We start from the raw sequence: 26898 nt of genomic DNA, 5'->3' as shown, positions 1-26898 counted from the left end.
ATATTAAAAGGACACAAACAATATTGTTACTGTTTTGTTTCAGCTGAAACTAAGAGTCTGGAAGGACGATGCTCTGCCTCGGCATACTTACAATGGAGAGAGAGTACACACACTCTCTCTCTCACTCTCACACACACACACACACACACACACACACACTGAGGCCAACGTCCATATTAAGTCTGCATCAATTTTCTCATCCATCTGTGTTGTTCATTGCTTTTAGCTAAAAAAAAAAAAAAAACAAAAAACACTCTTCAAAATCAATCTTTTAAATCTGAGAATGGCAATTTTGTACTGCAGTGTGCTTACAGCCAGCAGAAATGTAAGAGACAACTCTTTAGCTTCCAGCTTTCTTTGTGTTATTTTAAAGGTCCAATATTATACAAATGCTCTGCCTCAAATCTCTGTGATTTTCCTGATGGACAGATAGCTTTACTTTTTGCTAACGCTATAGTAACCGCTAGCAACAGCTAAATGTAGCTGCCATTATCAGCCGAACTGGGCACTCCCAGCAGCCCAAAGCTCCTCTACTAGAGGAGCTTACTAGCTTGCAGCAGCTCCATTAGCTTTACTTAGCGGCAAAGGTAACTGTTAACAACAAGTAAAGCTATCTGTCCATCAGGAAACTGTAAATTGTCCAAAGTTTAGGCAGAGCAGCTGGAGGACTTTGGAGGGAAAACCAGAAAATATTTTCTCCATAAAATACATCGATTCAACAGTGCTGTGCTGGGGTGGAAATTAACTTTTTGGCTCACCTGCCAAGGTGGCTGGTAGATGAAAAACTCCACCGGCCAAACATATTTTTTACCAGCCAAAATAATAAATTGCCTTTGTGCCCCATATACAGTTTTTCCCCGTCGTTTTGATTGAGATAATAAGGTATTATGTCATATACAAACTTAAAGAAGAGGCCAGAGTAAAATTTGAAGCGAAATTATATTATTGCTATTAAATGTACTTAAAACACAACAGTATTTTGTTTTATAAACTTACAAATTTACTTATTAATCATTCAACTGAAATCTTATCACTGCTCACTCTTGTCGTGCTTTATCATTCAACTTAAACCTCCTCGTCAGACTGTTCACTTTCTACAATCACCCTCTTCTGGCCTTCTGGTTCTGACAGTCCTGGTGCCACAACATCGCAGATTTTGTGGGATCAACAATTTTTATACAGCCTATATCTCATTCTCCTTGATCTCTGGGGAGGACAGCAGGACCAACAGAAGATCTGACAGTATGTCAGATGCTGACTGGACTGCCAACTACCCAGCTAAAAAAAAACCTCCTAGTACAACTTTTGTAATTAGCGCTGAACACCAACTTTCACGCTGCCTTATTTCACGGGGGTATTGCGCCAATCTGCCAGCCTGCTGCACTTTATGAAAGGTACAGAGCAGATTGTATCCGCCTCTGAGCAGGGAAAGTTGGTCACAGACATGAGACAGAAAGACGGAACGATCTCCCCTCCCGATTTTTGTCCCCTAACGCCCATCCCTTACAAATCTACGCCAATCAAACACAAGTAACATGAAAAGAACATAAACAACAACCAATGAACGCCCCTAATTCATGTGTTACACGATTTCAGATACCTTGGTACATCGGGGGCCAATTTAAGTGCGACACAAATCCAGCAAGAATGCTGCTAATTACAGTCAAATAGAAATTATATGCCGAATATATTTACCCGCCGATGTGGCAGGTAGACTTCCAACATTTGGCTTCCAAACGGAAAATCCACCCGCATTTGGCACAAAGTGGGCTTTTAGAGATGGCGGGCTTAAAGAGACAGGAGCTAAAACAGAGTGTTCAGACAGAGGGTGAACAGAGGTGCTGAAACTGTGTTTACGTGGTTTAATGTTGAAAAACATTAAACCACGTTAACATTTTCTAGTATGCACCCAAAACAAAAAGAACCTTAAAATTACCATTATATAGGACCTTTAAATATATTAATTAAACTATAACTATGTTATCCTGTCAGACAATTTCATAGCCATAACACAGTAATTTATTTAACTTTCTTTGTGCTACAGATGGCATTCATGAGCTGCAGTTAAATCCCTATTTTATACTTCTACTATCTGACAACAGAAACAGAACAATACATCAATTTAAATGTCTGGCTATCAATTAAAATGTTCTAATACAAAATAAATTCTCATAGAAAGTAGGAGTTTAAACTTGCTACAGATGACACTGTAATGCACTTCTTTGTTGTTTGCAAGAGAAAGAGGCATTCATTTGGCATTTAAATTAGGGCAGTGAACCTTTTGAAAATAATCTGAAATGTCTGCTTTGGCTGTAACTAATTTACACATGTAATCATATTTTCTAGGTTTATGCACATTTGTGTGGAAATGGCAGTCCACAAAGTCACCAGCGTCCCAGTCTGGCCTGAGATAATTACTCCAAACTGAAAGGCCATCGATCAAAGAGCAGACGAGGCAACCAAGCCTGCCTTAGACGACTGGCCTTCTCCCTGCCCTAAAAATCAGAGGCTTCACTGGCCTTGAAGCCTACAGACATGAAAGGCCTGACCAGACCAATGCACCTGACATGGTCAGACCAAACATCATCGCTCAGCATTTCAACTGAAGTTTAAAGACACTGTGAATGCAATTTCAGATAAAACCGGTTCTCTTTAAAGATTAACTTAAAAGCTAAAAAATACTTACACCAAGTATAAAGATGTTAACATGTTTTGCAATTACTCTTCTGATTATACTATATGTGATAGGCAATGCCAAAGAGCCAAGACAAGGTGTTTCTCCTGCGTTAAAGCGGAGATGTCAGTAACAGTCAACAATCTAGGAAATAGTATACTCCAAATATTTCTAAACACTTTCCGAAATATAATTTACTTTCGCGTACTTTGCAACACAGTACATTTTTTTTAGCAAAGCCAAATAGTATCTGATTCAGAACTGACCCAAGTAAAAATGTCCAATCTTTAAACTGTTTGAATCAAATGTATTTTTACTCTGGACTCGCATTAGCATTGAAGGAGGAGAAATAGGGCAAGCCAGTGCCCATGAAGTAAAGTGCCTAAAGGCTTTGGGGAAGAGAAGATAAGGTTTTGAAGACTTAACTCATGAATAATGAAACATATTAACATGTTCTGTTTTAATGTTAGACCCACTGTGCCGCCACCTTGCGTGTATGTTGTAGGCTTAGTGTGTTGTGGCCAACATAAGATTTCTTAAAATACAAGAGCAGGTGAAATGAAATGTCACAGCTCAGAGAAAATTATTTTAACAGCTGGGTAGGAAGACTCTGGGATTTGTTTCACAAAGCAACTTGTATTCCTCAACTTCTGTGCCGCATGATGATAATAGCTAGATGATGACAGTTCAGTTATGAATCACACTCTCGCCGGGTTTCTTCCCCTTTTGGTAAAGTCTTGAAAGGTTAATTTCTCAAACTGAAAAAGCATAACAAAATACTCCACATTTAAAACAAGGTTTAGAAAATGTGTTTTGCTCATCAAGCCAACTGATAATGTACTGTGTATGTTATAATTATCTACATGAAATGATGAATAGTGTGAAATCAACACATCTGTGTGTGCAAGAGATTATAAAGGAAGAAAAAAAACAGGCCAAAAGAGGCCGCAATTAACCACAGGAAACAGACAGGAAGTTTATTCCATCTCTGTGTCACTATAGCAACCTCAACTTGCAAGTTGAAAAAAAAAAAAACGCACAGGAAATGAAAAGAGGAGGGGTGAAAAGGGAGGTTTCTCAACGGTTCACAAATTTCCACCAGAGAACACAAGCTGAAACTTGGTTTGCTGACACCTTTCACTGAATGAAGTGACGTTGACCTGTCACATCATGAAGACGAATGCCATGGCTTTCACACAGATTTGATATTCACAAAAAGAGAGGTTACAAGTAGGAGGTGAATAGAAACTCTTGGATTCTGGTTCCCATACAGTTTTAAAGTCCCCCTATTTTAAATCACGATGGAAGCCCTGCTGTAAAGGGCTGCAGACATTTTATGTTTTGACTTGGCAGGCTCAGTAGGCACAATGTCACTAATGCAGCAAATAAGCAGCGCACTGGGACCATAAGCATGTTAGGACATGACATCACTGACATGACATTCTCAAGAAACCTTCTTGCTCACCACCCACGGAGGACGTCCTACCTGCAATCAAATGATCAAATTTATATTAAAAAGAATCATGGTTTCTCACAACATGCATCACTGGTCCACGAACAACCTTGAGTTGTCCTCACTTGTCAATGTGGGCCACTACCTGTCAGCTGTCCACTATCAAGACGCAGCATGACACCATGAAAGACAAGACAAAACAGCAGGGAAGGTGACACTGTCTACACATGCCCCCAACTATAGTTTCTCTTGTGTACAGATTCATTAAAAGGTGCTCTGCTCTTTCAGTCGTTCAAACCTAGTAGCTGATGTACAGTTGCACTTTGCTTCTACCAATTCTATTTGACAAAGTGGTTGTGATAATCTGTTTGAAATGTCAGACACTTGCTATCCCTCCGTAATTCCATCACACTTGCTTACAAATCCTGGGTCAATGAAAAGTTGGTTTAGACACAAACTCTGTTAAAACAAAAAGTGGTGCTAAACTTTTAAATAAAATTGCAATTGCAAGTTTATGCTCCGCAAGATTTATTTGACAATTCTCTAGTAAGGGACAGACTACATGAGATATGCATGTATATTCAACATGAGTGATATACCTAACCTTGTATCTGCCATTTGTCTTACATTGTCCTTTCACAGCATGTCCAAGAAATGTATGGTGTCAACAATTCTGCAAATTGTTATCTTAAAGTGTATAAGCAGTAACTTAAGTGTATACTTTCAGTAAAATGTGATTTTGATTGTAATATGTTAATTGGTACTACATAGTATAAGGTTAAGGAATAAAACCTTCTCTGCCAATGCTGTCTCTCCAAGATTGCTTCAGTCCATGTGGGTATTCCTGGTATTCCATTACTTGCATGAGACACCATGCGAACCTGCGGTTCTGCACTTTTGGCAATAAACCCAATACATCAGCAGAGAAAAGGTTATGCATCAACCCACACATCACTGACCACTTCTGGTACCGTTCCCTTTTCAACCACTTTCTATGGACCACTGTACACATCAGGAAAGAAATGGATTGAGAGGGGGAAATAAAGAAAAGTAAGCAGTAGTTTATCTCTCTGGTGCAGCACAAAGTGATCCAAGTTTTAAAAAGCATGGGGTGTCACATGCTGTCTATCTAGCAAAAAACAACATTGGTAAGGTAACTACTATAGACTCCTGGAGCTCGGCAGATAATTCTGTTGCTAAAGTTGCCTATGAGATTCAAGACAGGTCATCTGTGTTAATGTTTATGGTGTCAGTACTGACAACAGGCAGATCAGAATCAGATCAGAAACATAAATTAGCTGAAAAAGGAGAGTCAGAGGATTTAAAAGGTTTAATTCTAATAATGTTTGAATTAATTCTACATGGGCTGAAAGAACTGTTGATGGAGGCAGTCCTTGACTTAAGCTCACCAAGGTATAATTTCTTTCAATATTTCTGAGATTTAAACAACAGCTATGTACCCGTTGACCCAGAGAGATAGAGCAAATGTCAACAAGCACGACACTAAATTTAAATTATGACTAGTGTCCATAAGGAACATGACTACCACTGCTTGTTTCTGTAATTTTATTTCCTTATGTCCTTCTAGCAGTTAACATTTACCTATGGTGAATGTGGACTGAGCCTGGTAGTGAGTACAGATCTGTTGACACTTTTCCACCGAAGTTAAGGTATGCCTCCAAAACTCACTTCTGTGTACAGTTTAAAAATGATACGCTCAAGTCAAGTTTATCTCCGCGTCCTGTTGCTGTGTGTGACTGACTGAGTACTCCACAGGAATACGGAGCGCTATCACTCTCACAGAGAGCTCTTTGTGTGCACATGCTGCCCCTGAACCAGCATGTCTACTAAAGGCTCGTTGCAGCTTTGTTTGGCTTGCTTTCTTTTTGTTTATTCCACTTCCTTTCAGGTTCCTCTCTCTGCAGCTGACCAGTGCGATCGCCCCGGACTCTGAAAAAGACTCACTGAGAGAAAGTGAGAGATAGGCAGGCAGATAGACAGACAAAAGCGTAAAGTCTCTAAAGTGTAAAGTAGTGTTTCTCAATGGGGGCTCTGGAAGAAATATTTTGGAAAGAGGGGTGTTTGTTGATGTGAAAGTTTTAAGCCGAGTTTACACCAAAGATTCACAACAATACCAGTTTAAACTTTCAACTACTTGCAAAAAACTGTGGTCTGCAACATTAAAACCTGCCCGTTTACTCCACTGTGACTGGACGAGACTGTGTGAATCGTAACTACTGCTGTCGTCAGTGTTTCCGTCAGCTCCTTGTGTCGCAGCTCCGTGCTGCCTTCATAGGAGAGGAAAGTCAGAGTAGCCGACCATCTATAAAATTTCAGCCACATGGAGTTCACTGTGTAAAATGGACGCTCTCTTTCTTGATATTACCGTGGAGAAATTTCTCTGAGGAATACACCGTGAACGCCTTTCTATCGCCGTGTTTACACATTCACAAGGGGGATGTTCTGCTGTCGGACTTCCCCTGAATGCCACTTCGCATCTGGCATCTGATGCGACACCAGCGAGTGCCGTGAGATTAATCAAGTGGACCTACCTCGCACTATGAATCGCAGTTTGTGCACAAGCGGTAATGTGACATGTTTCAATTTTAAAAATGTAACGTTAAAAACTGAGCCGCAAACTTGCTCTGTTTGGGACTGTGAGCTGCACTTTATCCGAGCTGCTGAAGTTAACGTGTGGATTTGTGGTGAGATCTCTGCCTGATTCCAGTGTCCCACAAACGGAAACAGAGCCATGTGTTTATAGAAAAACTAAAGCATTCAAGTAAACTAAGAAGTTAGTCCATCCATTTTCTTAAAACAACTCTGTCAATGTTGGAGACCCACTTTCAAATAAGTTATAAGCAAGCATGTAAGGAGCCTAGCTAATAAGTATAGCTATGTCAACATTAGACTACTAATTCTGAGAAGAGCAGACACAGCGACAGGGTCCTCCATCTGAACGATAGGAACACTGCAAAAGACTGCAACGGAACCACAATTCTTCCCCGCCTGGCTAAATCCACAACAGACCTGCCAGCTAACAACTAGCACGCCAAAGCAATGTTCCTTCCTTTACAGACTGGTAAAGTAACTGGGCATTATATAGCTTCACATAGCTTAACATTACTTGGCTAAGCACAGGACTGTTAGCTTTTGTTCAATATACATGTAACGCTACTTATGAGGTTTATTGTTGTGATCTTTCATGGTTAATGTGAGGTTATGGTATAAACATAGTTCTCTAAATTGATGTTAGTAATGTTATGTTCCACACAGATGCACTCTTTGCATGCTAACTAACTCCTTATAACATTCAGTTACCAAGTTTATGATCAAAATGGCTCTGGACACCTGTGAAATCGTTTTGTCCACTCTTTCGCTAAATAGTCACACAGTGTGGCTCGCTAGCTCTGATAGGGACGGCAGCGGCACTTTGATTCCTGAACCTTAACATCAAAGTAACAGTTATTGACAGGACTCTACAGTGACAACAGCTACTCATGCTGCAGAGAAAAAAAAGGTAGCTGGGATGGAAACAAACCTTTTGGCACACACATGCTATAACATGTACAAGGAAGTTTTTGTTTTCCCCATAGGAATGGAAGGGCTAGTAAAGAACGTTGAGATCATTTGACTGGTATCTGATTAGCTCAGCCATAGCATACAGTTAATGTTCATTTGCACTTCTATTCCACTCTAATGGGACAAATGGAAATGTGTCCTTATGGTCCTTATGGAATCTAGTAAATGTGTTAAGTGACAGTCCGCCAAGTTTGAGAAATAAATTTTAAAACTAAGTCATCATCATCAATAAAACACCATAACTTATGCCACATACCTGCATTATCATCATCAGAGTGATGGACAAAACTAGGAAAAATACAACCCAAGAAAACTGACATGCAGGCGCACGCAGTCACCTTCACTGCTGTCAGTGACATCCTCCCAGCCAGTTATAGTGCCAAAACAGACCTGTTTGCTTTCAAAACACACTCTGCTCCAGTGATAATCGCCATAGTAACCAGAGAGCTGAAACCCTAAGCTACTCAGTCCTTTCCACACGTTAACAATTACAGTTCATTGAGGCCAACATGCACAAGACATCAAACACCGGGTCAAGGGTGACCAGACAAAGTAGATTAATTCATTAACACAGTTACAGCCTCAGAGTTGACTTTCAACAATGAAAACATTTCCTTAACAACACCAGCCCAGCAACAGGGCCCTCTGGCTTCATCCAGGACATGGCAGAAAGAAAAGGTGGAGATAAGTCTCTTTGCTGAGTGCATGTAACTGTTGACTTTTTCTCCTTTTTTGGACTCTTATTTATCCAGGGTAGATTCACTGAGCATGAATGCTGTTTTTCCGGGAACATCCTGCTGCACATGCACACTGGAAGCTGTCCAGTACAACTACAGTCTGATCTAATGGCCACTGGGTAGCACTAGTGGAGAAATCAGGGGTTAAGTGTTTTGCTCTTGGGGTTAAGTGTCTTGCCGAGGAGCTTCCTGCTGATCAAATACAGCACAATCGTTGTTACATGACAATGGAACTGTACAAAGAGATATGAATCAAAATTACAATTTCAGTTTTATTCTGCAGCAGTATTTGCAGGGGTTATATAGTGTGTCATAGTGTAACACACAAATTACAGTTCAACATCTGCTATAAAACAACTTGCGTTCAATTACATTTCTTGTTTGTACTTAATGAATTTACAAGTCAGTCATATGCCTTCTGGATTTTCAATGAAGCGGAAACATGCCAAAAAAAGGTGAGTTTCGATATAGGGTTCATTGCCTTTCCAAATAGGAGTCAAAGCTTATGAGGAAAGCTTTAAAGCGAAAGTGGGTCAGAGTAAACCCACCTGTCTTTAAATCTCATGTCCTGACATGAACACATCACCAAATAATGAGTTTCTGCTGATTCTAGAGTAGAGGAAGGATAATAAATTACTTCTGTTTTGTTTTTTTCAAAGCGCATATTTTCTCCATAGTTCTAACTCTGATCAGCATTTTCACTGCACTGCTCAGCTGCAAATGGTTTGTTTATCTTTCTTTCTCTCTGCTGGAAACGAACAGCAGACCTTCCCAGAAGAAGAAGGTGATGTTTTCTGCTCTCTCTATGGTTGTCAGGGATTTACACTTTCTTAGAGTGCTGGTTCTGTCATGCCACTTTTTCTATAACTTTAGGCAGTTTACTCAGTTGTCTTCAGTTTAAAAGAATACTAAAAAAGTTTCACTGTATCTATCCCAAGATGCACTCAAACAAATTGTTTTTTTCATCCAGGCTTAAATATATCAATATATGGTCTAGGCTTTGGCAGTGTTATTTTTCATACCTTCCTGACTTTTCACCAATATTCAGCATTATTTGTGTAAAAGAAAAAAAACAATGTAAAAGCTGTGCTACTGTGATAGAAGCCACTGTAGCATGTATGACACTGTCTGGCCTACAATGATGTGTGTCTAATATGCAATTAGCCTACTACCTATTATAGCCCAAAGAATTATGAGTAGATAGGGAATAAGTGCCCTCTTCCATAGATTTCTGCTGGACGACCCAATGACACCGCGGCAGCTACCGACACATCAGTTGTTTAGCAGTAAATGTACAGTGTAGTGTACTTTCGCTTAAATTCTCTTTCCCCCCCCCCCACACTCACACACCTCTGCTTCAAACAAAGCGCCATGCCCCGCCCCTTTCTGTTTATCTCTACACGTATGTGACGGCTCTGCTGACTTTCTACATCAGTAGTACGTTGCCTAAAAGTCACAGAACTCGTCTTCTCGATTTTTCCACCAGCATTTACAGCAGCAGGTGCGCCGCGTGTGGAGGATGCCTGTTAACGACATAGCCTATGAAAATGAAACCAACTTGGTAGCTAATAAATGATACTGTACTGGTGTGTCGCTTTACTTGCTCCGTGCTTGTACAATGTCCACCGTGTAGATAATAACTGTCTCTGTAACAACTCTTTCTGTGTTTCTCTGTGAAATGCTAAAATGGGTAACCAAATATACTATATGGGGGGCTGTTAATATACCTTGGATAAACACTGTTCTGTTAGGCCCTCTTTGGTGTAAAAAGGTTTCTGTAAAGGCCACAAGGTCATTTATTTAAGACCAGTGAAAGTACTGAAGGTTAGACACATTTCCTGACAAAAGAATTATAAGGCAGCCAACTTGCTGAAATTCATGATTTCATTTTCCTGTTAAAGAAATTATACCTCTAGGTTCAGTAGGTCACTTCTGAGGTGCCACATTTCCTTAACTTTAAACCTTTGTGAGAAGTCTGTTGTTTGCTATGGGCTTTCTCAATGCCTACAGAAAATTAAATAATTAGATAACTTGCAACAAAAATGCATGTATCACATGACAATGTTTTTTTCCTTACCAGTGCGTCACACTTTCAAAAAGGGAAATGAGACAAACTTGGTATAAAAGAACATTACACAAGTCTGTAATAATGTTGGGTGTCTACAGGTGGGTTTATAAATGACGAGTTGGTGTCTTAACTTGTGCTTGGTGTCTTGTGTGAATTTCTTGTAACAGAATATTAGGATACACAGCTTATTTAATGCTTGTGTCCATGCAGGCAGGTACAACAGTATATGACTACAATTAAATTAAAAGAACAATACAGTATGAAGCCTCATCATCCAGCACACTCCCATCTGCGCTAATGAGTGTGTGTAAATGTGTGTTCACATGTGACTATGAAACAAAAAAGGAAAGGAGCAGCAGAGCACATATCTCATCCAGTACTTCATTCAGCATAAACAGAGCAGAGTCAAACAGCTGAGTCATCCATCTCTATGCTCTTTCTCCTCTTTTAATGTGAAAGGTCAAGGTTTGATCCTCAGACTAATGTCAGGTTCCTGTCCTCCCTCACACTGCATTACTAATACTAATAGCTCTTTTCTATAGCACATTGACCTTCAGGAACGTTCTGTGGCAAGAGCCACCTGAACACTGTGTTTTCAATTGTAGAGACCAGGCAGCTGTGTGTTTCCTTTGCAATTAAAAAAATCTGTAATGGCCTGAGGAGAAAAAAAAAAAAGACAGAATGATATAAGACTTCTTGTAGACAACAGCCACAAGGGGTTGTCTGTGTAAGTGGTAACTGTATTGTCTGTGTAAAAAAAAAAACAAACAGTCTGTCATTTTCTCCCTGTGTCATCATTGCTGACTGAATAGTAGTAATCCGAGTAAAGTACGAAATCAGAGGGAAGGGTAAGTTTATTTTGGATTTTGGCAGCAGCAGCAGCAGCTCAGAGCAGTAACTCTGTGGTCCGACCCTGCTCTCTTCCTGCCTCACAGGAAACACGCTGCACAGCCCTCGCCCTGCCCTTCCTGTTCCATATACCTGTATTCATACACTCTCTCTCTCTTTCTCTCACATACACACAGTTTGCCCTGGTTGATGTCTGTTACTTCCTCTCTTTAAGGAAATTAAAACATCACCACTCACCCAGGAAACTATCTCAATAACTTCACAGGAAATCTGGATCATTTTATATCCGCAAAATTAACTAAAAAAAAACATTGAAACTGAAGACAACCATTTTAACTTGCACATAACAAGCACTGGTCTTGCGCCTTACAGACTGTCGATGCAAACTACCTTTAGTCTTTGCTCCTCAACCACAACATGAAACTGAAAAAAAATGTTTATAAGCAAAGCTTGGATTACACATGTCCTTGAGCTGAGCGGGGCTGTAATTGAGAAGTGACAATGTTAACAAAACAGTTCTCCTGTAAAGATGGGAAAAGCTGTATTTAGGGTACCCTAGAGAAAGCAGAGGCCCTCCCTCAAGTTGCTGCAGCCCAGAATCCTCCATTGTGTCCATGCCTCATCTCCCCACAGTCTTTAATCAAACTGGAGTGGAAAGGGCAGGCCATTTTTCACCACGGGCCTCAGACTACAATTGAAATCGCTAAAGAATAGGGATCTACTGTAACAGATTATGTGACAATGTGTGACTCTAAGAAAACTGAGTCAAATGGAACCAAAACATGCACCGGCAACTCCGAGGGCACATTTAACCTCCACTTATCTCTTGAATCTGATCTGATATTTCAGTTACAGGCCTAAATGCATGTAGTTGTTTCACAGAGGCAAAAAAAAAGAAAGCAGAAAAACAGGAAATCAACCTGCTGCAAACGGCAACCTTTGTTGGCAAGTTTGAGTCAATGCATGGACTTGTGCCTTTGGCTCAGCCTTGCTTTAAGGGCACACTCAAGAGAAGACAGATCGATAAGCAGACACACAGAAAGGCTCTAAGTCAATGTCTATACACAGCATGTTAGACTTAAAACTAGCAAACTATGAACAGAACACAAAAGATTTACTGCTGAAAACATTCAGCCTTTCCACCAAACTCAGATCAATATAAAACAAATCACAACAAACTTCACAGGCTATTTCAGATATTCAGCCTCTAGTAATAAATGTCTGGCTCTGCCGGGACTACAATTAAAGTGGCATGCGGGCAAAACACAGGGGAGAGGCTTCCGATGAAGCTGTACTCCTCCTGCCCTGCGTTCAAACTCCTCTCTGTGCAGCTGTCCACTCTCTTCAACATAAATGCAGCTTAGCCACTGACATTCAAAACATTCAGCACGGCGATCCAACACTCCAGCACTTTGTCATCACCTCTGCTCTCCTTCCTTTACTGTCCTGTCCATCATCCCCTTCATTTCTATTCATGTTCAGTTAGAAGACACCCACATTTGTGATGTCCCTTCTCCTTTTCATCTTTGTTTGTTTTTTATTTTTAAGTTTGTTCCACTCCCTGCAGCCCATTAGTCCTTTCTTTCAAATCTATATAAAAAAGGATTATTTCTCAGTCTCCAGAGGCTGCCAGGAATAAAGATTCAGGTCTCAGCTGAGCCACTCCAGACCACTACCAGTCATGAAAAAACACACAAAAAAATCAATCAAACAAAAAACACATGAATGAAGATATTTGCATAAAAACATCTGCCCACCACTATTTTACAGTGACTTGTGTTTTATCTCACACTGCTATGGTGCAGGCACATATAGAGTATTCAGCCCTCTGGGAAACAATTAATGGTCTTGGCCTAGATCTAAGATTAAAAAATGACTGATGATCAAGTTTCTCATCGCAATTTTCATTTTCACGGAAAAAAGTATCAAAATCATGATGTTGTGGCATTTGTTGGAGTCTGTACCAAACAAACATGTTTTCTTTCATCTGGAGATTTGTAGGCCGGGGAATCTCTGCAGTGCTACAGTACTTAATCATAATGCTGTTTTGCCACACATTTCACCTTTAAAAAATTGCCGTTTCTGCAATTTGGAAAATTGCAAGTGGCCATATTTCGATTTTGATAATATGTCAATGAACTGTGAAGCCCTACTCCAATTTTACTGTGTCAGTGGGTTGTTAAAATAAATGACACTGTGTCAGCCAGCTGTTCATGAGTATGTATGGCCTCATTTTTACCCATAGCTGTTAATTTCCCTCTTATATAATCAGCCGTGGTTTTCAGTTACTAAACAAATACATGCCAATCGTTTATACCCAGCTTGTCTAGTTAAGCACATTTCTCAATTGTTGACTTCTTGCTACTTTTTTCAATGATTGTACAAATGTGCAGTTGTGCACTACGAACATCTCACTAACCACACACATGTTGATCCACAAAGGAAATGGCGAGAAAAAGTAAAGTTGTCTTGATTTAAATATAAACCTGACCCATTTCTGAGTCACTGCTTCTTGCATGGCTGCAGTTCACCACGCCATTGGAGCTCCAGCCATGTCTGCTCATTCTTGCTTTAACAAAAATAGTTAACAGTGACCCCGGCCCCACCCTCCCTCTCTCTCTGTGTTCTCCTACTCAGTATTCCCCGGCTAAAAAGAGCCTCAGTGTGGGAGCGCACCAAGATGAGGCCCCACAGAAAACCACATAATTACAAATCACAATAAAGCCCTCAGTGCTGTGTCCCTGCCAGAGGCTCAGCTGCACCCTGCTCTGCTCCAACTAGACGCCCCCCCTTCTTTCAGCACTTTCTTTCAGTCCACTAACCCATGCCTTCCTTCCCTCCCTCACCCCTCTTTCTTTCACTTGTCCCTGCCATAAATCTTACTCTCCCTCCCCTGTCCTCTTTGCACATCTATTTTTCTGTTCAAGTCTCCCAGAACTCACCTTAAACAATCTATACCTCAGTCTACAGACACATCTACAGGCAAAGAAACCTATGTTCAAATGCCCCTCTGACTTTAACTTATCCTCCTCAAATGGTATCAACACTTAAGACGTACAGCTCACAAGCTCATAAAATACCAAGGGAATAAGCTATGTCATTAACGTACATTATCAGCCAAACAAACACAGCACAGGTTAACTTTCTGAGAGAAGACCTAACATAAACACAGAAATGTGCTTTTATTAGCAAAGGACTCGTGCCAGAGCAATAAAGACCTAATACAGAGCTCCAGCTCTGAACAAACAAAACTAAGCCAATCATTAAACCTTATTCAAGTGTAAGGAGCGAATCTGTCCAGTGAGTTGAACGGTAATTATGGTTCCATAATTCTTACAGCGGAGGACTGAGATTAGGGACACCTTAAACAGAGTCACTTGCCTTTGTTGCATATTAATATATATTAATAAGCATGAGCACAAAAAGTGTAACTGACTTCAACTTGTACACTTGGCACACAGAAAGCATCAATAAGAGTTGCAGGAACATGCAGGAAAACTACACAACTAAAAATAACTATGCAAATACATAATGTAGGGCCCAATGATTTCCACGATTCTGAAAACGTGGAAAGAAACACGGAATTTGATAATAAAAATTTAATCAACTGTAAAATGCGGAATTGTGGTATCTGCCAAAATGTTGATGAAATGGGCTTATAAATGCCTATGAAATGGGCTTCTACACACAAAACAGTTTTTGTACATTTGCAGATTGCTTTCTGTCAATTTGTGAGTCATGTTACATTTGTAACTTCCTTTTTACACATTTGTGGAATTTTGTCCAATGTGTATTGTAGAGATCTGTAAAAAAAAATATACACAAATATCTCACTACTCAAAACGTGTATTTTTACATTTGTGTTGTGTAAAATCATATCCACAAAAATACAGTGCAATTTGCAAATATGTCAAATTTACTCTGTACACACATATTTTAATTTCACATACAAAGTGTTTTTTAAGCATTTGTGTATCTATTTTTATACACAAAACAGTTTTTGCACATTTGCAGATCATTTCCTGTCAATTTGCAGGTCACGTTATATCTGTGACTTCCTTTTTACGCATTTGTGGAATTTTGTCCACTCTGTACCACAGAGATCTGTAAGCAGAGATCTGTAAATGTGAAAGCAGTTTATTAGCTACACTAGCAGGTGGCGGTAGCGACATTGCCTCTCATGAGTTGTAAGAATATCCATTGCAGTACCCAGGGTCATCTGTAGGAGACAACAACTTCTGCTTCTGCTGGACCACTGGACTCTACTCAGTCTAAATTTTTCTTTACAAGTGTACATAGTTTACTTTATACAGCATTTGAAGTTTGTAGGTCACAACAGGAGGAGTCAAGTAATATTAATTGATTTACTTAGGTAAATCAGTTAAGGTAGTTTTAACTCTTGCAATGTATCACTATTTTATGAGCTTATTGTATATTCATTCATGTACAATCTTAATCTACAAAGTAGCTACAGTTATCAGATATCGGTAGCAAAGAAAAGTGGAGTAGAGGAAGTAAAGGCAAAGTGCCAGTACCCCAAAAGTGTTTTATGTACAACACTTAAGTGAACAGATAAAGCTAATTTCCACCTCTGGTAGGGAGAGAGTAGTACAGCCAAGGATCCAGACATCACTCACTACTTCTTTCTACTTTCCCTTTCTACTGTATCCTGTCACTGTGCCATATCATTATCCAGTCATTCTGTAACTACTGTAGCTACAGCCTTCAGGTCTTACCCCAAAGGTTTAAAGGTCATAAAAAAGGGACAGTTGGGTTGTGTGCTTCAGGCCATACCTAGATTCAGAGTTATCTAAGATATTCCTGACTAGTCAGCCATTGTGATTGTTTATGTTTGCATATGGGAGAAGTGTGGCTTTGTCTTTATTGCCAATTTATTACTTATTTTCCGTTTGTCGAAGTGTAATTACTTTGATTACACTGACACAAGCATCATCTGAACCACAATGAACTCCTCTGTCTATGGGAAGGAATTCTTATTAATGTGGATGAGACCATCATATGCTCTACTTATTAATTTTCCTAACCTCCGGCTCAGTAACATTCGACAACTGTGTTAGGAATGGAGGGCACACAACTCCTCGAGCCATTGGCACAGTTGTTGCAATTTGAGTTACTTAAGTGGAAAGCACTAAACTCGTATAATATCCAGAGTTGACATTAAAATGGAATTTAAAATGATAAAAGTGAGGATTCAAGTACAGTTTGTCATTTTACGAGCGATTTACAGCCCAAAGCATATAATGTGTTTTATATTCAAATTCTTAATCCAAGCGACATACTGCATGCTGGTACATCAGAACTGAGGGAGACAAATCTTGTTTTAGTTGGCATTTTAACACAGTGTTTAACATTACTGGTGAGATAATTTCATGGAAACCAACTCTGTTTGAAAGGAACCAATAAACTAATTTCCCCAGCAAATTTCCCAGTGCTACACACCTACAGATACAACATTTAGCAAAGCGACTGCTGCACCTGTGGCTGCACTGAGACAGTGCACTGAGACAGTGCAGCCACCTGGCTCCGATGCTCATGGGATTTGCCAAACTAAAAATGCGACTATCTCAACCTCATCAAATCTAGGTAACAGTCACTGTCATTACAAAACTAAGTCTGTAGTAATAATTCAGGACACAGATAGGATCAGTTTAAAGCACTTCTTATTTATATTCCTAAATAATCCTATAGACAGCATTAGCAGACACAGCTTTGTTAGCGGGTAGCATTCACCACTGCAAAATGACAAGAAAAAACAGCAGAATGTCACAGGGGTGTCACCTAGTTTAATGTGCAAGATTTACAGCCCTTCTCTACAGTGGAGTCCAGTTGGTTTATGGTATACTCGGTAGTCAACAGCTAGCATAGTACACATCATTCAATGCTAGGTAGCCTAAGTTTTTTGCATCAAATTATAATGAGTAGTATCAATGAGTGTATCAATAAGTATCAATATCAAAGTCCTAACGATAACCCTTTAAGATACTTATGAAGTTATTTTCACTATGAGCACAAAGTGCTTTCCTTCCCCTATCAGCACAAAGAAATACAGTAAATGTACACATCATAGGTAGTGTATATTTCTGTGATCGTAAAATATCTGGACTATGAGCTGTGGTTCCCGTGAGATTCACCTCACATACACACACACACACACACACACACACACACACACACACACACACACCCCCCAACAGCAGCAAAGTGAAAGCAGCTCCCAGGTTGACAGTAGGTCTGATTAAAGCCTTCCTGGAGGACATAATCCCTGTCAATGGGAGAGCAAATGAAAGGCAGGAGCTGAGCCAGTATTTTCTCCCCATTCCCCTAAAAATTTAAACTTGAAGAATAAGTGATCTTGGGCTCTAGTTACAAACACTGTATTTTATTCGTTATGTTATTATATAGTATTGCACAATTTTACTTTTGATTTCTTATGGATTTATTTTTTAAAAACAACCAACTTAGACCACCTGCTTTTAATAGATACACCAGCAACTGTTGTATTTGTATATTGTCTCCACATGCAGAGTCTTTGTGGGGAGGGGACAGAGCAGCATGCTTTGACAAGCAAAAATAATAAAATCACCTTTACATCACAGAGACATTTAATGTGTCACAGCTACGGACAGCTTAATGTACGAGGCTATGCTGTTAAGTAGTAAATGGTTATGGCAGCATTTCAATGTGTGCTTTTATTTTAAACTCTCCGCTTACCAATCATTTTTCCCCACGTGGGATTTTTTTAATTGTGTCATATTTGAGGGAATGTCAGCCTGCCTCCCACATGCCAAATGACACACCACACGAATGCCCTAAATAACACACACACACACACACTTCAGATTGCGTTGCCAGAGAAATTTGTTTTGTTTTTTTAAGTGAGAGGGCTTGGTATGGGTTCTCACCTACAGTCTATGGTTCTCACACACATTTCTCCATTGTGCCGTGCTGCTTTAAGAGTTGTTTTTTTTATGTGGTGGAAAAACATGCCAAAGTACAAGCATATTTTATGGCTCTACACACATTCTTTCCAAAAATCCTTCTTAGCTTGAGGGGTGTATACCGACTAATAACAATGGTGACTGAGTATTACATGTAACCGTCCCAGAGTATCACAGTTAACAATGTCTTAAACTCACATGCTGTTGGCCAATTACGGGGTGTGTAGAGCGTAATCTTCATGCTTTTTTCCTTGCTGTGAAGTCTGCCACTTGCTCTGTGAAATTCACACATTGACACATGAGTTTTGTACGACAGTAGAAATAATTAAAAAGATTATGGAGGGGGGTAATGTTCTAAGAAAAAACCTTTTCCAAGATTAAAGTCTTAAATTCACGAGAAAAAACTTGGGATAATATGCAGATGTTAACAACATCCATCACATCTTAGCAGCCTTTCTCACCAACCAGTATTATGAGTTAGTTACAAAAGACTGAAAGCATTAAAAAATTGGGGAATAACTGCAGACATTTGACCACGATGTGACTCATGCTTTCAAGTGGCTTTGTTGCAGTATCTCACATCTGCCTAACTGTCTCAAAGCTCCACCTCTTCTCTTATGTCTGCAATGAATCTTTTGTTATTAATAAACCTGAGTTTTTGTCTTGTAAATTTACGACATTAATCTCGAAAACTTTTTGGAATATTACTCTCCTCCCCAAACTACGTATTTATTTATTTTATGTGACCAACAATGTCCCTAATACGCTTAACACAGACTCAGACGTGCCTACGGTATGAGGATCAGAACCAGACAGCTGACACAGGATGGGTGTGCTGGTTTCCTCAACCAGAGAACAAAAGACTCACATCTACTTCTCTTTTACATGCAGCCCGCTGAAAAAGGAAGTTACAGATGGGGGGGGGGGGTGACGCGCTGAAACAGGACATGACATCAATTCCATCTGCAACACAGTTAACAACCATGATCAAAAATGGTAATAGAGAGAGAGGAAAGAGACAGAGACATCTTAAGACGACAGCAAAAGAAAACCGCTGCCAACCAGCCAGTTGCAGTTTACATTCATGTCTGTCCAGACTCATAAAACAAGTGTTTTTCTTTTTGCTAAATGTAAGTTATCGCAGTATTGATGACACATACGTATGATTCCAGTGAATATCCATTGTTGAACTTATTAATAAAAGGATTAGCAGAGATGTATTGGCTAACCAGGTAAATGTGTACTTGATTACTATGTAGACAGATTCTTATAGCTACATAACATGTGGACACAAGATGTGGTGCATTTTTTTTTTCCTGGTATTTTCAGATGTTCCTCTTTGAGCTGTAAGTGAAACTCGCTCACCGGATCATGGTTAGCTAGGCACGCTCCAGTACGTTGTTTGCAGTTGATGACGCTCGAAATTCAGAATGAGTGAGAGGCAGAATGGACGACATGGAGGAAAGCCCTTACAATGTTATAATAATCTATTTGATATGGGACATAATTGCTTACGTTAGTGTGTGTGTAAAGTACAGCAAACCTTGATTTTTATTTAAAGATCTTTAGGAATATGAGGAAATTGAATGATTAAATGAGCTAAAAGAGATGATTGGTCTCAATTTCTTCTCCTATGTGTGCCATTCTTATTTGATAACCATGAAATCGCTTGTACCCATGGAGCATCATTATTTGTACAAAAGAAGGAAGCTCTGATTGGTTTTAGAAGGTGAACAAACAGGGTTTTTTGTACCACACAATTTGTCCTTGTTCATGTGGTCTGAAAAGGTTCCAAATGTGATTACAAGTTACAACTGCTAGTAGGGGTGTAACAGTACACAGTGCTTCAATACATTCATGGTAAAAGGTTGGAATGTTACTGTAGTAATCCAGTGAACATATGACCAATATTATGAAGCTGTGTTAGAATAAACTCGCTGCATGCAGCATGGTTTCCTCTTAGTGACCTAATAAATGTGTACTGTTAACCTCATTTCGGTTGCGTTCATTGAGATTTATATAAACATTATGTAACACCTTATTTTCAGTTTACTGTGTGACATCTAAACTATTCCCACCATCTATCACCTTCACAAGGGCCCCTGCTGCTCGAGCTATGTTAGGCACCTCACTTGATGCACTTTCACCACAGCACACAACTCCAATGAACACAACACCAACAGAAGCCAGAACAAGCAGCTGAAAGCCAGTAGCGTGACAGATCAGGCGTGAGATCCCAGGTAAAATCAAATCTGATGCTGGAAAACTTCACACAAGTGCAGAGGGGCACACTGAAGGGAAGAGATTGCAAGCAGTTCCAGCCTTTCCCTCCGGGAGAGGTATCTTTCTAGTATCTTCAACCAAGTCCAGTTGCCCTTGACCTCAACCTTTATTGGATACCTCCGGGAGAGTGACACCTCCCCTTTCCTCTGTAAATCTGCTGCCTGCTCTCTGACAGCTTTCCCATTTCACAATCGCAGCAGTCACTCGGTGCAAAAACACAGCCACAGATAAAGTCACACCACCTGTTGACGACATTTTGAAAGATTCAAACTGATGTAGCTCGCCCCCTCATCCGCCAGAAACTGTCTTTTTTGCCGCCCCTTTCTGCTCGCCCTTCCAAGTTTCCTCCAGCACACATTCGAACAGCAGCTGTACTCAAAGGAGAGATGAAGACTCAGAGAGGATCAAACCGCGGCTGCGCTGTGAACAAAGGCAGCTATGATATTTGTGGATGAGTGAAGCCACTCTGCTGATCATACAGACACGCTCAATCTTCCACTTGCTTAAATATGAACCGTGGCCCACCCTCAGCTTTCATCCTTATCTCACAGGCTTTTCTACTATTATGTATATATGTAGGCACAAAGCCGAGAGTGGCCCAGCAGTAGAAAAATGACAGGATATCACGATGAGGATGGAGGGGAAGTGAAGTGAGCTCATTTCCTATTATGGCATGAAGAAGGAAATGGTTTGTGGGAGGGTGGAGAGGAGATAATGGTTTACTGTATGTGTATTTAATGACATGGTCAGACAAAGAAAGTGACCACCCCCAGTACTCAAAGGCACTTCTTCAGCTTCTGGTGATGCTGTGGGGGGGAGGGGTCATGAACTTGAGGCATGAATTGTGTTTTTTCAGGACTCTAGCAAAATAAGCAGCATAACAGGGAGCACTAAATGGACTTAGCAGAATGATGTCAAGCAAGTTGGGTTTGAAACTGGAACATAAAAAAGTAAACTACTCACCGATGTGTATGACCAGGTCAGGTCATCTAAAATACAAAAAACAACAATAACAACAAAACATTTCCTCTCTTACCCTTAGTGTTATCTAGTCATGCAGATAAATTTGGTTTTAACTACCCAGGTTTACAGATCTCCACTACTGAGAATACAATGGAGGTAAATCTAACTTTGTTTGTGGTTCTCATACCACTGAAAAATAACATTTACAAAGCTCATCCGCAGCATGTCTATTCAAAAACAATGTCCCATTTACTACAGATAATCCACAGCGCTCATCTCCTCACCACGCTTTGTCGATGGTTAACAATTTTCAGCATTTTTTAATCTCTGGAAGAAAACAGCTCTTATAGAAAGTGAGGGGTGCCAAGTGCCCAAAATAACCAGTATTACATAAATTGATGTTGGATGAATTTTTCAGTACTGCCATGCCAGTCGCCTTCATTATACTGGGCTGACTCTGGAAGTCTCAGTGGAGAGGATCTGAAAAAGTCAGCAGCTTTAGCCAAACTTATTTCTACATGGCTGGATTATTAAATGGGTGAGCTTTTTTTGTAATTTGGGTGAACTGACCTCTTAAAAAAAAAGACTAATTTGTACATTGTTTATCTTGGCTGATCCTTCAAATTCTTCCTCAGACAGCTCTGCATTTTGCAACAGTTCCTGTGTCTGTGGAGGGCTGTCTGTCGGCCTGGTGCTGCAGTATCTACTTCCCCCTCCTACAGACATTATCAGAGGTACAGGACGTGCATTGAGAATTAGTCTTGTGATCTGGACTTGTGTCAAACATCTTTACACCCTGTGGTGACCAGAACCAGGGCAAACTCTGAGGGCACACTCACAGTTCACACGGGAGACAGATGCATACAAAAACCACAAACTGCCTTTCCTCCATAAATTATTCAATAACATGCTACTGTAGTGTTTTTATGAAACAGCTGGAATAAAGTAGGTATAAAGCAAACATACGTGCAGTGTATAAAGGCAGGGATTGAGGTGGTGGAGTATTTTCTAAGCTATCAGTATTTCCAGAGCAGGGAGGATAGTGCAGCCTTATCCCAGTGGACTCGCACTGAGACACACAGTCTGCAGGAGCAGGCTTTATCTTCGGAGCTCTCGCTGTAATTGCAGGATATTCAGCCCCTTCACACACAGACTCACAGATCTGCTATCCAGTGCGTCACACAGCTAATTGGGCAGCACTGTGGTGCAGACTGTTGAGTAAACACGATCAAGTCACCCTAAAACATAGGGCAGCAGCTCATTTGATAAATCTCAAAGAAATGTCTGCCAATAGGGCTCGTTGTAAATATCAGTTACAATGCAGCTGCTGCATAGCTGATGTTCAGATGAGATTTCTTGGGGAGCTGTGAAAGTGTCCTCTGCTGCTACAGCAGGCACTCAGATGTAGAGCCGTTTATACCTGTGGGACAGGTCAGTCTGACTCAGTTTCGCCAGAGAAACCCAGGCCTCTATAATCAGTCAACTGTAATTACACCTGACACCGCCTAAAACTCAGACATTGACTTTAATAAGAGGGAAGAAGTCTATGCAGCACTGACCACATGGGCTGACCAGCAGTAGACCATGTCACCTTGTGTTGTCATCAAACATGACTATCTACAGTTAATAGGTGACCGTGCTGGAGACTTACGTTTGGGCTAAAATGTGCTGGCAAAACTTAACTCTTTCATTTAGCACAAGAATGATATGAAAAGTGTCTTCAGAGTTATTTCTGAAGACATAACATATTTGTGTACTGTGTTTAACTTAAACCTGGAGAGGTATGAGAGGAAATGAAAAAGGAATTGGGCCTGACGGGAGCAGCTTTCCAGATTTTTGCAGACTAGTCAAACACCTCTAATAACCAACTGGCAAAGAGTTATTGACAGGATCAGATCAGAGAGAGTCTGCAGCTCTCTTAGCTCCCCTAACCATAGCTCCTATCATGCTATAGCTCAGGTTACCCGGCTCAACTTAGATTGATGGCTTTCAGAAATGGTAGCGATGGCTGAGCTTGAGTCGATAAAGGCCCCCTCTCTCTGATCAATACTGCGTCTGCATTGCTAAGCTTTGAGAAAGTCACCTAATTAAAGCATTTAAGAGAAATGAAGGTAACTGTTTGTTCTCCTGGAACCCACAGGAGGAAACTGCCTTTGAAGAGGCGTAACATTGGTTACGAGCTAATAAAATTAGGTGAGCTAAAATCTCACCCCAAAGTGTTCGGCTGTGGCCTTTCGTTGCAACAAGGAAATAAAATACAATACTACATGTAAATTTATACAGACATTTTAAAAATGACTTCTCAAAGGGAAAAGCTGTACTCAATGAAAAGAATGTGTTTACATTCAAAAGCTCATTCTATATTTTTAAAAGGTAAAGGTGTTTTAGAGAAGTATATAGATTTCCATCTCCTTTAATGTACCTCTGTCAAATGACTGTCTCAAAGCATGGTACAAAAGGAGGTGTTGTTATAAATTACATTACTGTCTGAGCGTTTAAAAGACCATTACTGAAAAGATAACCTCCAAGTATTTTCATACCAGACGCTATCTGATGGATTTTGTGGTCAGACCTCGTTCCAGGTGATGCGATACTAACTGCAAGACAAGATAAACGCTTCCAGGAAAATCCATTTGTGACACGAACGAGGCTCCAATTTCACAATCTTGTTATATCTATCAGACTAATGGTAAAACATTGTGTAGTATTTCTATCTTAAAATAACAGCTTCAAAATCATTTTGATGGCACACTGATGTGTAAACATGGTGAACGACGTCACCATCACTGCCTGTCTGGCACTATGTAGTTAGTTATGTGCTAGTTTTTAATCGTATTGTAATCACAACAATACAGTGTACCGCTGTCCTTATTTACGAGTGCGGTGAATTACACTGTGAAACAGTAGGGATGCCAAATAACACAAAAAACACACATCTTACATAATATTGCTTTTGTTGGTGCTGCACTGCAATTTTTCTACCTGACTGCTTGCTGTCAGCAACAGATCACACCTTTTATAACATAACTTAAAGTAAAAATACATACATCTTAGTTGTAGTCCGGCCTGTGCGTGTTGTAATGTTAAAAATGCTGATTTATCCCCTATAAAGTGTGTGATCATTTCAATCATTTTAATGAAGCTCATGCAACAGGGGAGAATAGTGTGTGTATGGGTTAAATGTTTTCGTAAGAGACAGAAAAGCAGGGTAAAGGAGAGTTAAGAAGAGTGACGGCAACATCGAAAACTGGCTATTGGTATTCCACTGTTGTTTCTGTGCCTGTGCTAGCTCTTATTGTGACACCTCATGCAGCTGTTATGAACGGCAGCACATCACTCGCGTTTGACAAACAGGTACCAATTGACCCTTCGCTAAACCACACCCCGAATACACAGCTGGCCAAAAAGAGTCGTTTTCCAGCTTTTTTTGGCTGTATTTTTCTAAGATATGGTCAAACACTGTTCCTGGGGCACTTGTAATAGCTACAGTCGCTACGCAGAGAGGTTGATAGGAGAAGTATGATTTATTCTCTTTCCAAAACCTAAAATAAATCCACAAAAATGTCGGCTTTGGATTGTTCCTAATGTGGACGCCCTACTGTTCTGCTTTTTAATGTTTGTAATAATGAATAGAGGCGTACACAGCTTTACAGGAACAGTGTTGATCGTTCATATCGTTATCTTCTGTCTCAATCGTCGGGGGATGCGGTGGTTCACCTTGTACTGTGTGATCAGTAGGCTTCTATCTTTCATTTTTTTCACGTCCGTTTGAGTCAGTCTGACAGCCTGAACGCAACCTCCAAATGTATAATGCAACTGCAAAAGTGTCTGCTTCTTTCTGAGATCGCTTTTTCCAACAAATTTGACAATATTTCTCTGGGGAGTGCAGTAATAGACAGTGGCAGCGCCGACAGTTTCACGGACTTAGCAACAGTAACTAAGGGGGGCGGGGCTTAACGAAGTGTCAATTCCCAGATACCATCAGCAGGTGTTTAAAAACTGGTAGTTATGCCACAACGACATTGGCAAACTCCTTTTTGGGATCTGTATGATTTTCACAGTAAGTATTAGATTGTTTTCGGTGTGTATCAGCCGAGAAAACAATATATAATATCATAATCTCCACTATTCCAGTACATCTCCCCTTCATCCAATAACTGCCTGGATGTTCACTGGAAGTCTATTTTTCTACTTCCTGACCAAGTCTTTAGCAAAGAATGCTGATTAATGAGCGAGCATCCACACCCACACTGCAATGACCAGATGTAGAAGAGGAAGAGAAAATGACTGGTTTCAGGTCATGTGTTTTTTTCTTTTGTCTGTGGTTCAAAACATTCAGCATTGGTTCATAATAATGGCAAATGAGAAAAAACAACAGTCAATTTCACTGTGTTAAAAGTTACACATGCTTCTCTTTACATCCCCTCTCCACAGCGATAATATATCCTTAGCCTGAAAAACATAAACACAGCTGCCGGCTTCATTTTAGGTAAAACAGGCTGAACAGCAATAAATCAATTAGCTGTAAACTATTAAATATTCTGACTTCAGCTTCGTAAATGTGAATATTTTCTCATTTCTTTACTTCTCCATGACAGTAAACTGATATCTTTGGGTTGTGGACAGCTGAGAACGTCATCTTGGGCTTTGGGAAATGAGCGACATTTTTTCACCATTTTCTGACATTTTACAGACCAAACAACTAAACGATTCATCGAGAAAATAATCAACAATGAAAAGAATCGTTAGTTGCAGCCCCACTGAACAGTATGTTAGCCTTCCATTGTTACACGGGCAGCTTTACTGCAGTGACCACCAGGAGCTTTGTAATGGAAATCTAAGAGAGTTACAACACTAAAGCAACAACTGGGTCTATAATGTGTACTGCAGTGCACTCCTTATATCTCATGTCATAAAAGAACAACATATCTAGTATCCTCAATGGAGATGAACAGTGCTGCCATGTCAGTTGTTTTCAAGACCTAAAATAGACCAAGTTGTTTCTCTTCTAAGGACGTGATCAGCATTTCTTCGTCGCAGTCTTTATTTTCCTTCATTTATCACCTCTACTCTTTCGAGCTGACAGTTGTTGCGGGGGAGAGGGTGTATTTCACTGCACACATGTGCTGCACACTTCTACACATTTAGAAGATAAACAATGTCTATACATTCATGCAAGAAGTAGATATCCCTTTTTACTGTGCCCTACAAGCAGCATGCTTGCATCCAGTAACCTATTTACATAACAGCAATGCCTGTCAAGCCTCTGAGCAAATGTGTTTATATACAATTAACACTGAAGTGTGTGTGTGTGTGTGTGTGTGTGTGTG

General features: G+C 40.1%; 1 protein-coding gene across 2 annotated transcripts in view; it reads right to left on the bottom strand.

Annotated features, from left to right (window-relative positions):
* The window catches only part of LOC123987349 (guanine nucleotide-binding protein G(i) subunit alpha-2-like), a 67166-nt gene that overhangs the window by 34901 nt on the left and 5367 nt on the right, over nt 1-26898 (bottom strand). The window contains exon 1 of one of the 2 annotated variants that reach the window (XM_046076152.1): nt 7966-8097. The exons of the other annotated variant lie outside the window; for it this stretch is intronic. Within the exon in view, the coding sequence (XP_045932108.1) occupies nt 7966-8068 (103 nt within the window). The 5' untranslated portion in view covers nt 8069-8097. Of the gene's footprint in view, nt 1-7965; nt 8098-26898 lie in introns of those variants that run through there. 2 annotated transcript variants of the gene reach the window in all.

Source organism: Micropterus dolomieu, linkage group LG18 (assembly GCF_021292245.1).
Source record: "Micropterus dolomieu isolate WLL.071019.BEF.003 ecotype Adirondacks linkage group LG18, ASM2129224v1, whole genome shotgun sequence".
Taxonomy (NCBI): domain Eukaryota; kingdom Metazoa; phylum Chordata; class Actinopteri; order Centrarchiformes; family Centrarchidae; genus Micropterus; species Micropterus dolomieu.
The sequence above is the reverse complement of the archived record's forward strand: the minus strand, read 5'-3'. Positions and strand labels throughout refer to the sequence as shown.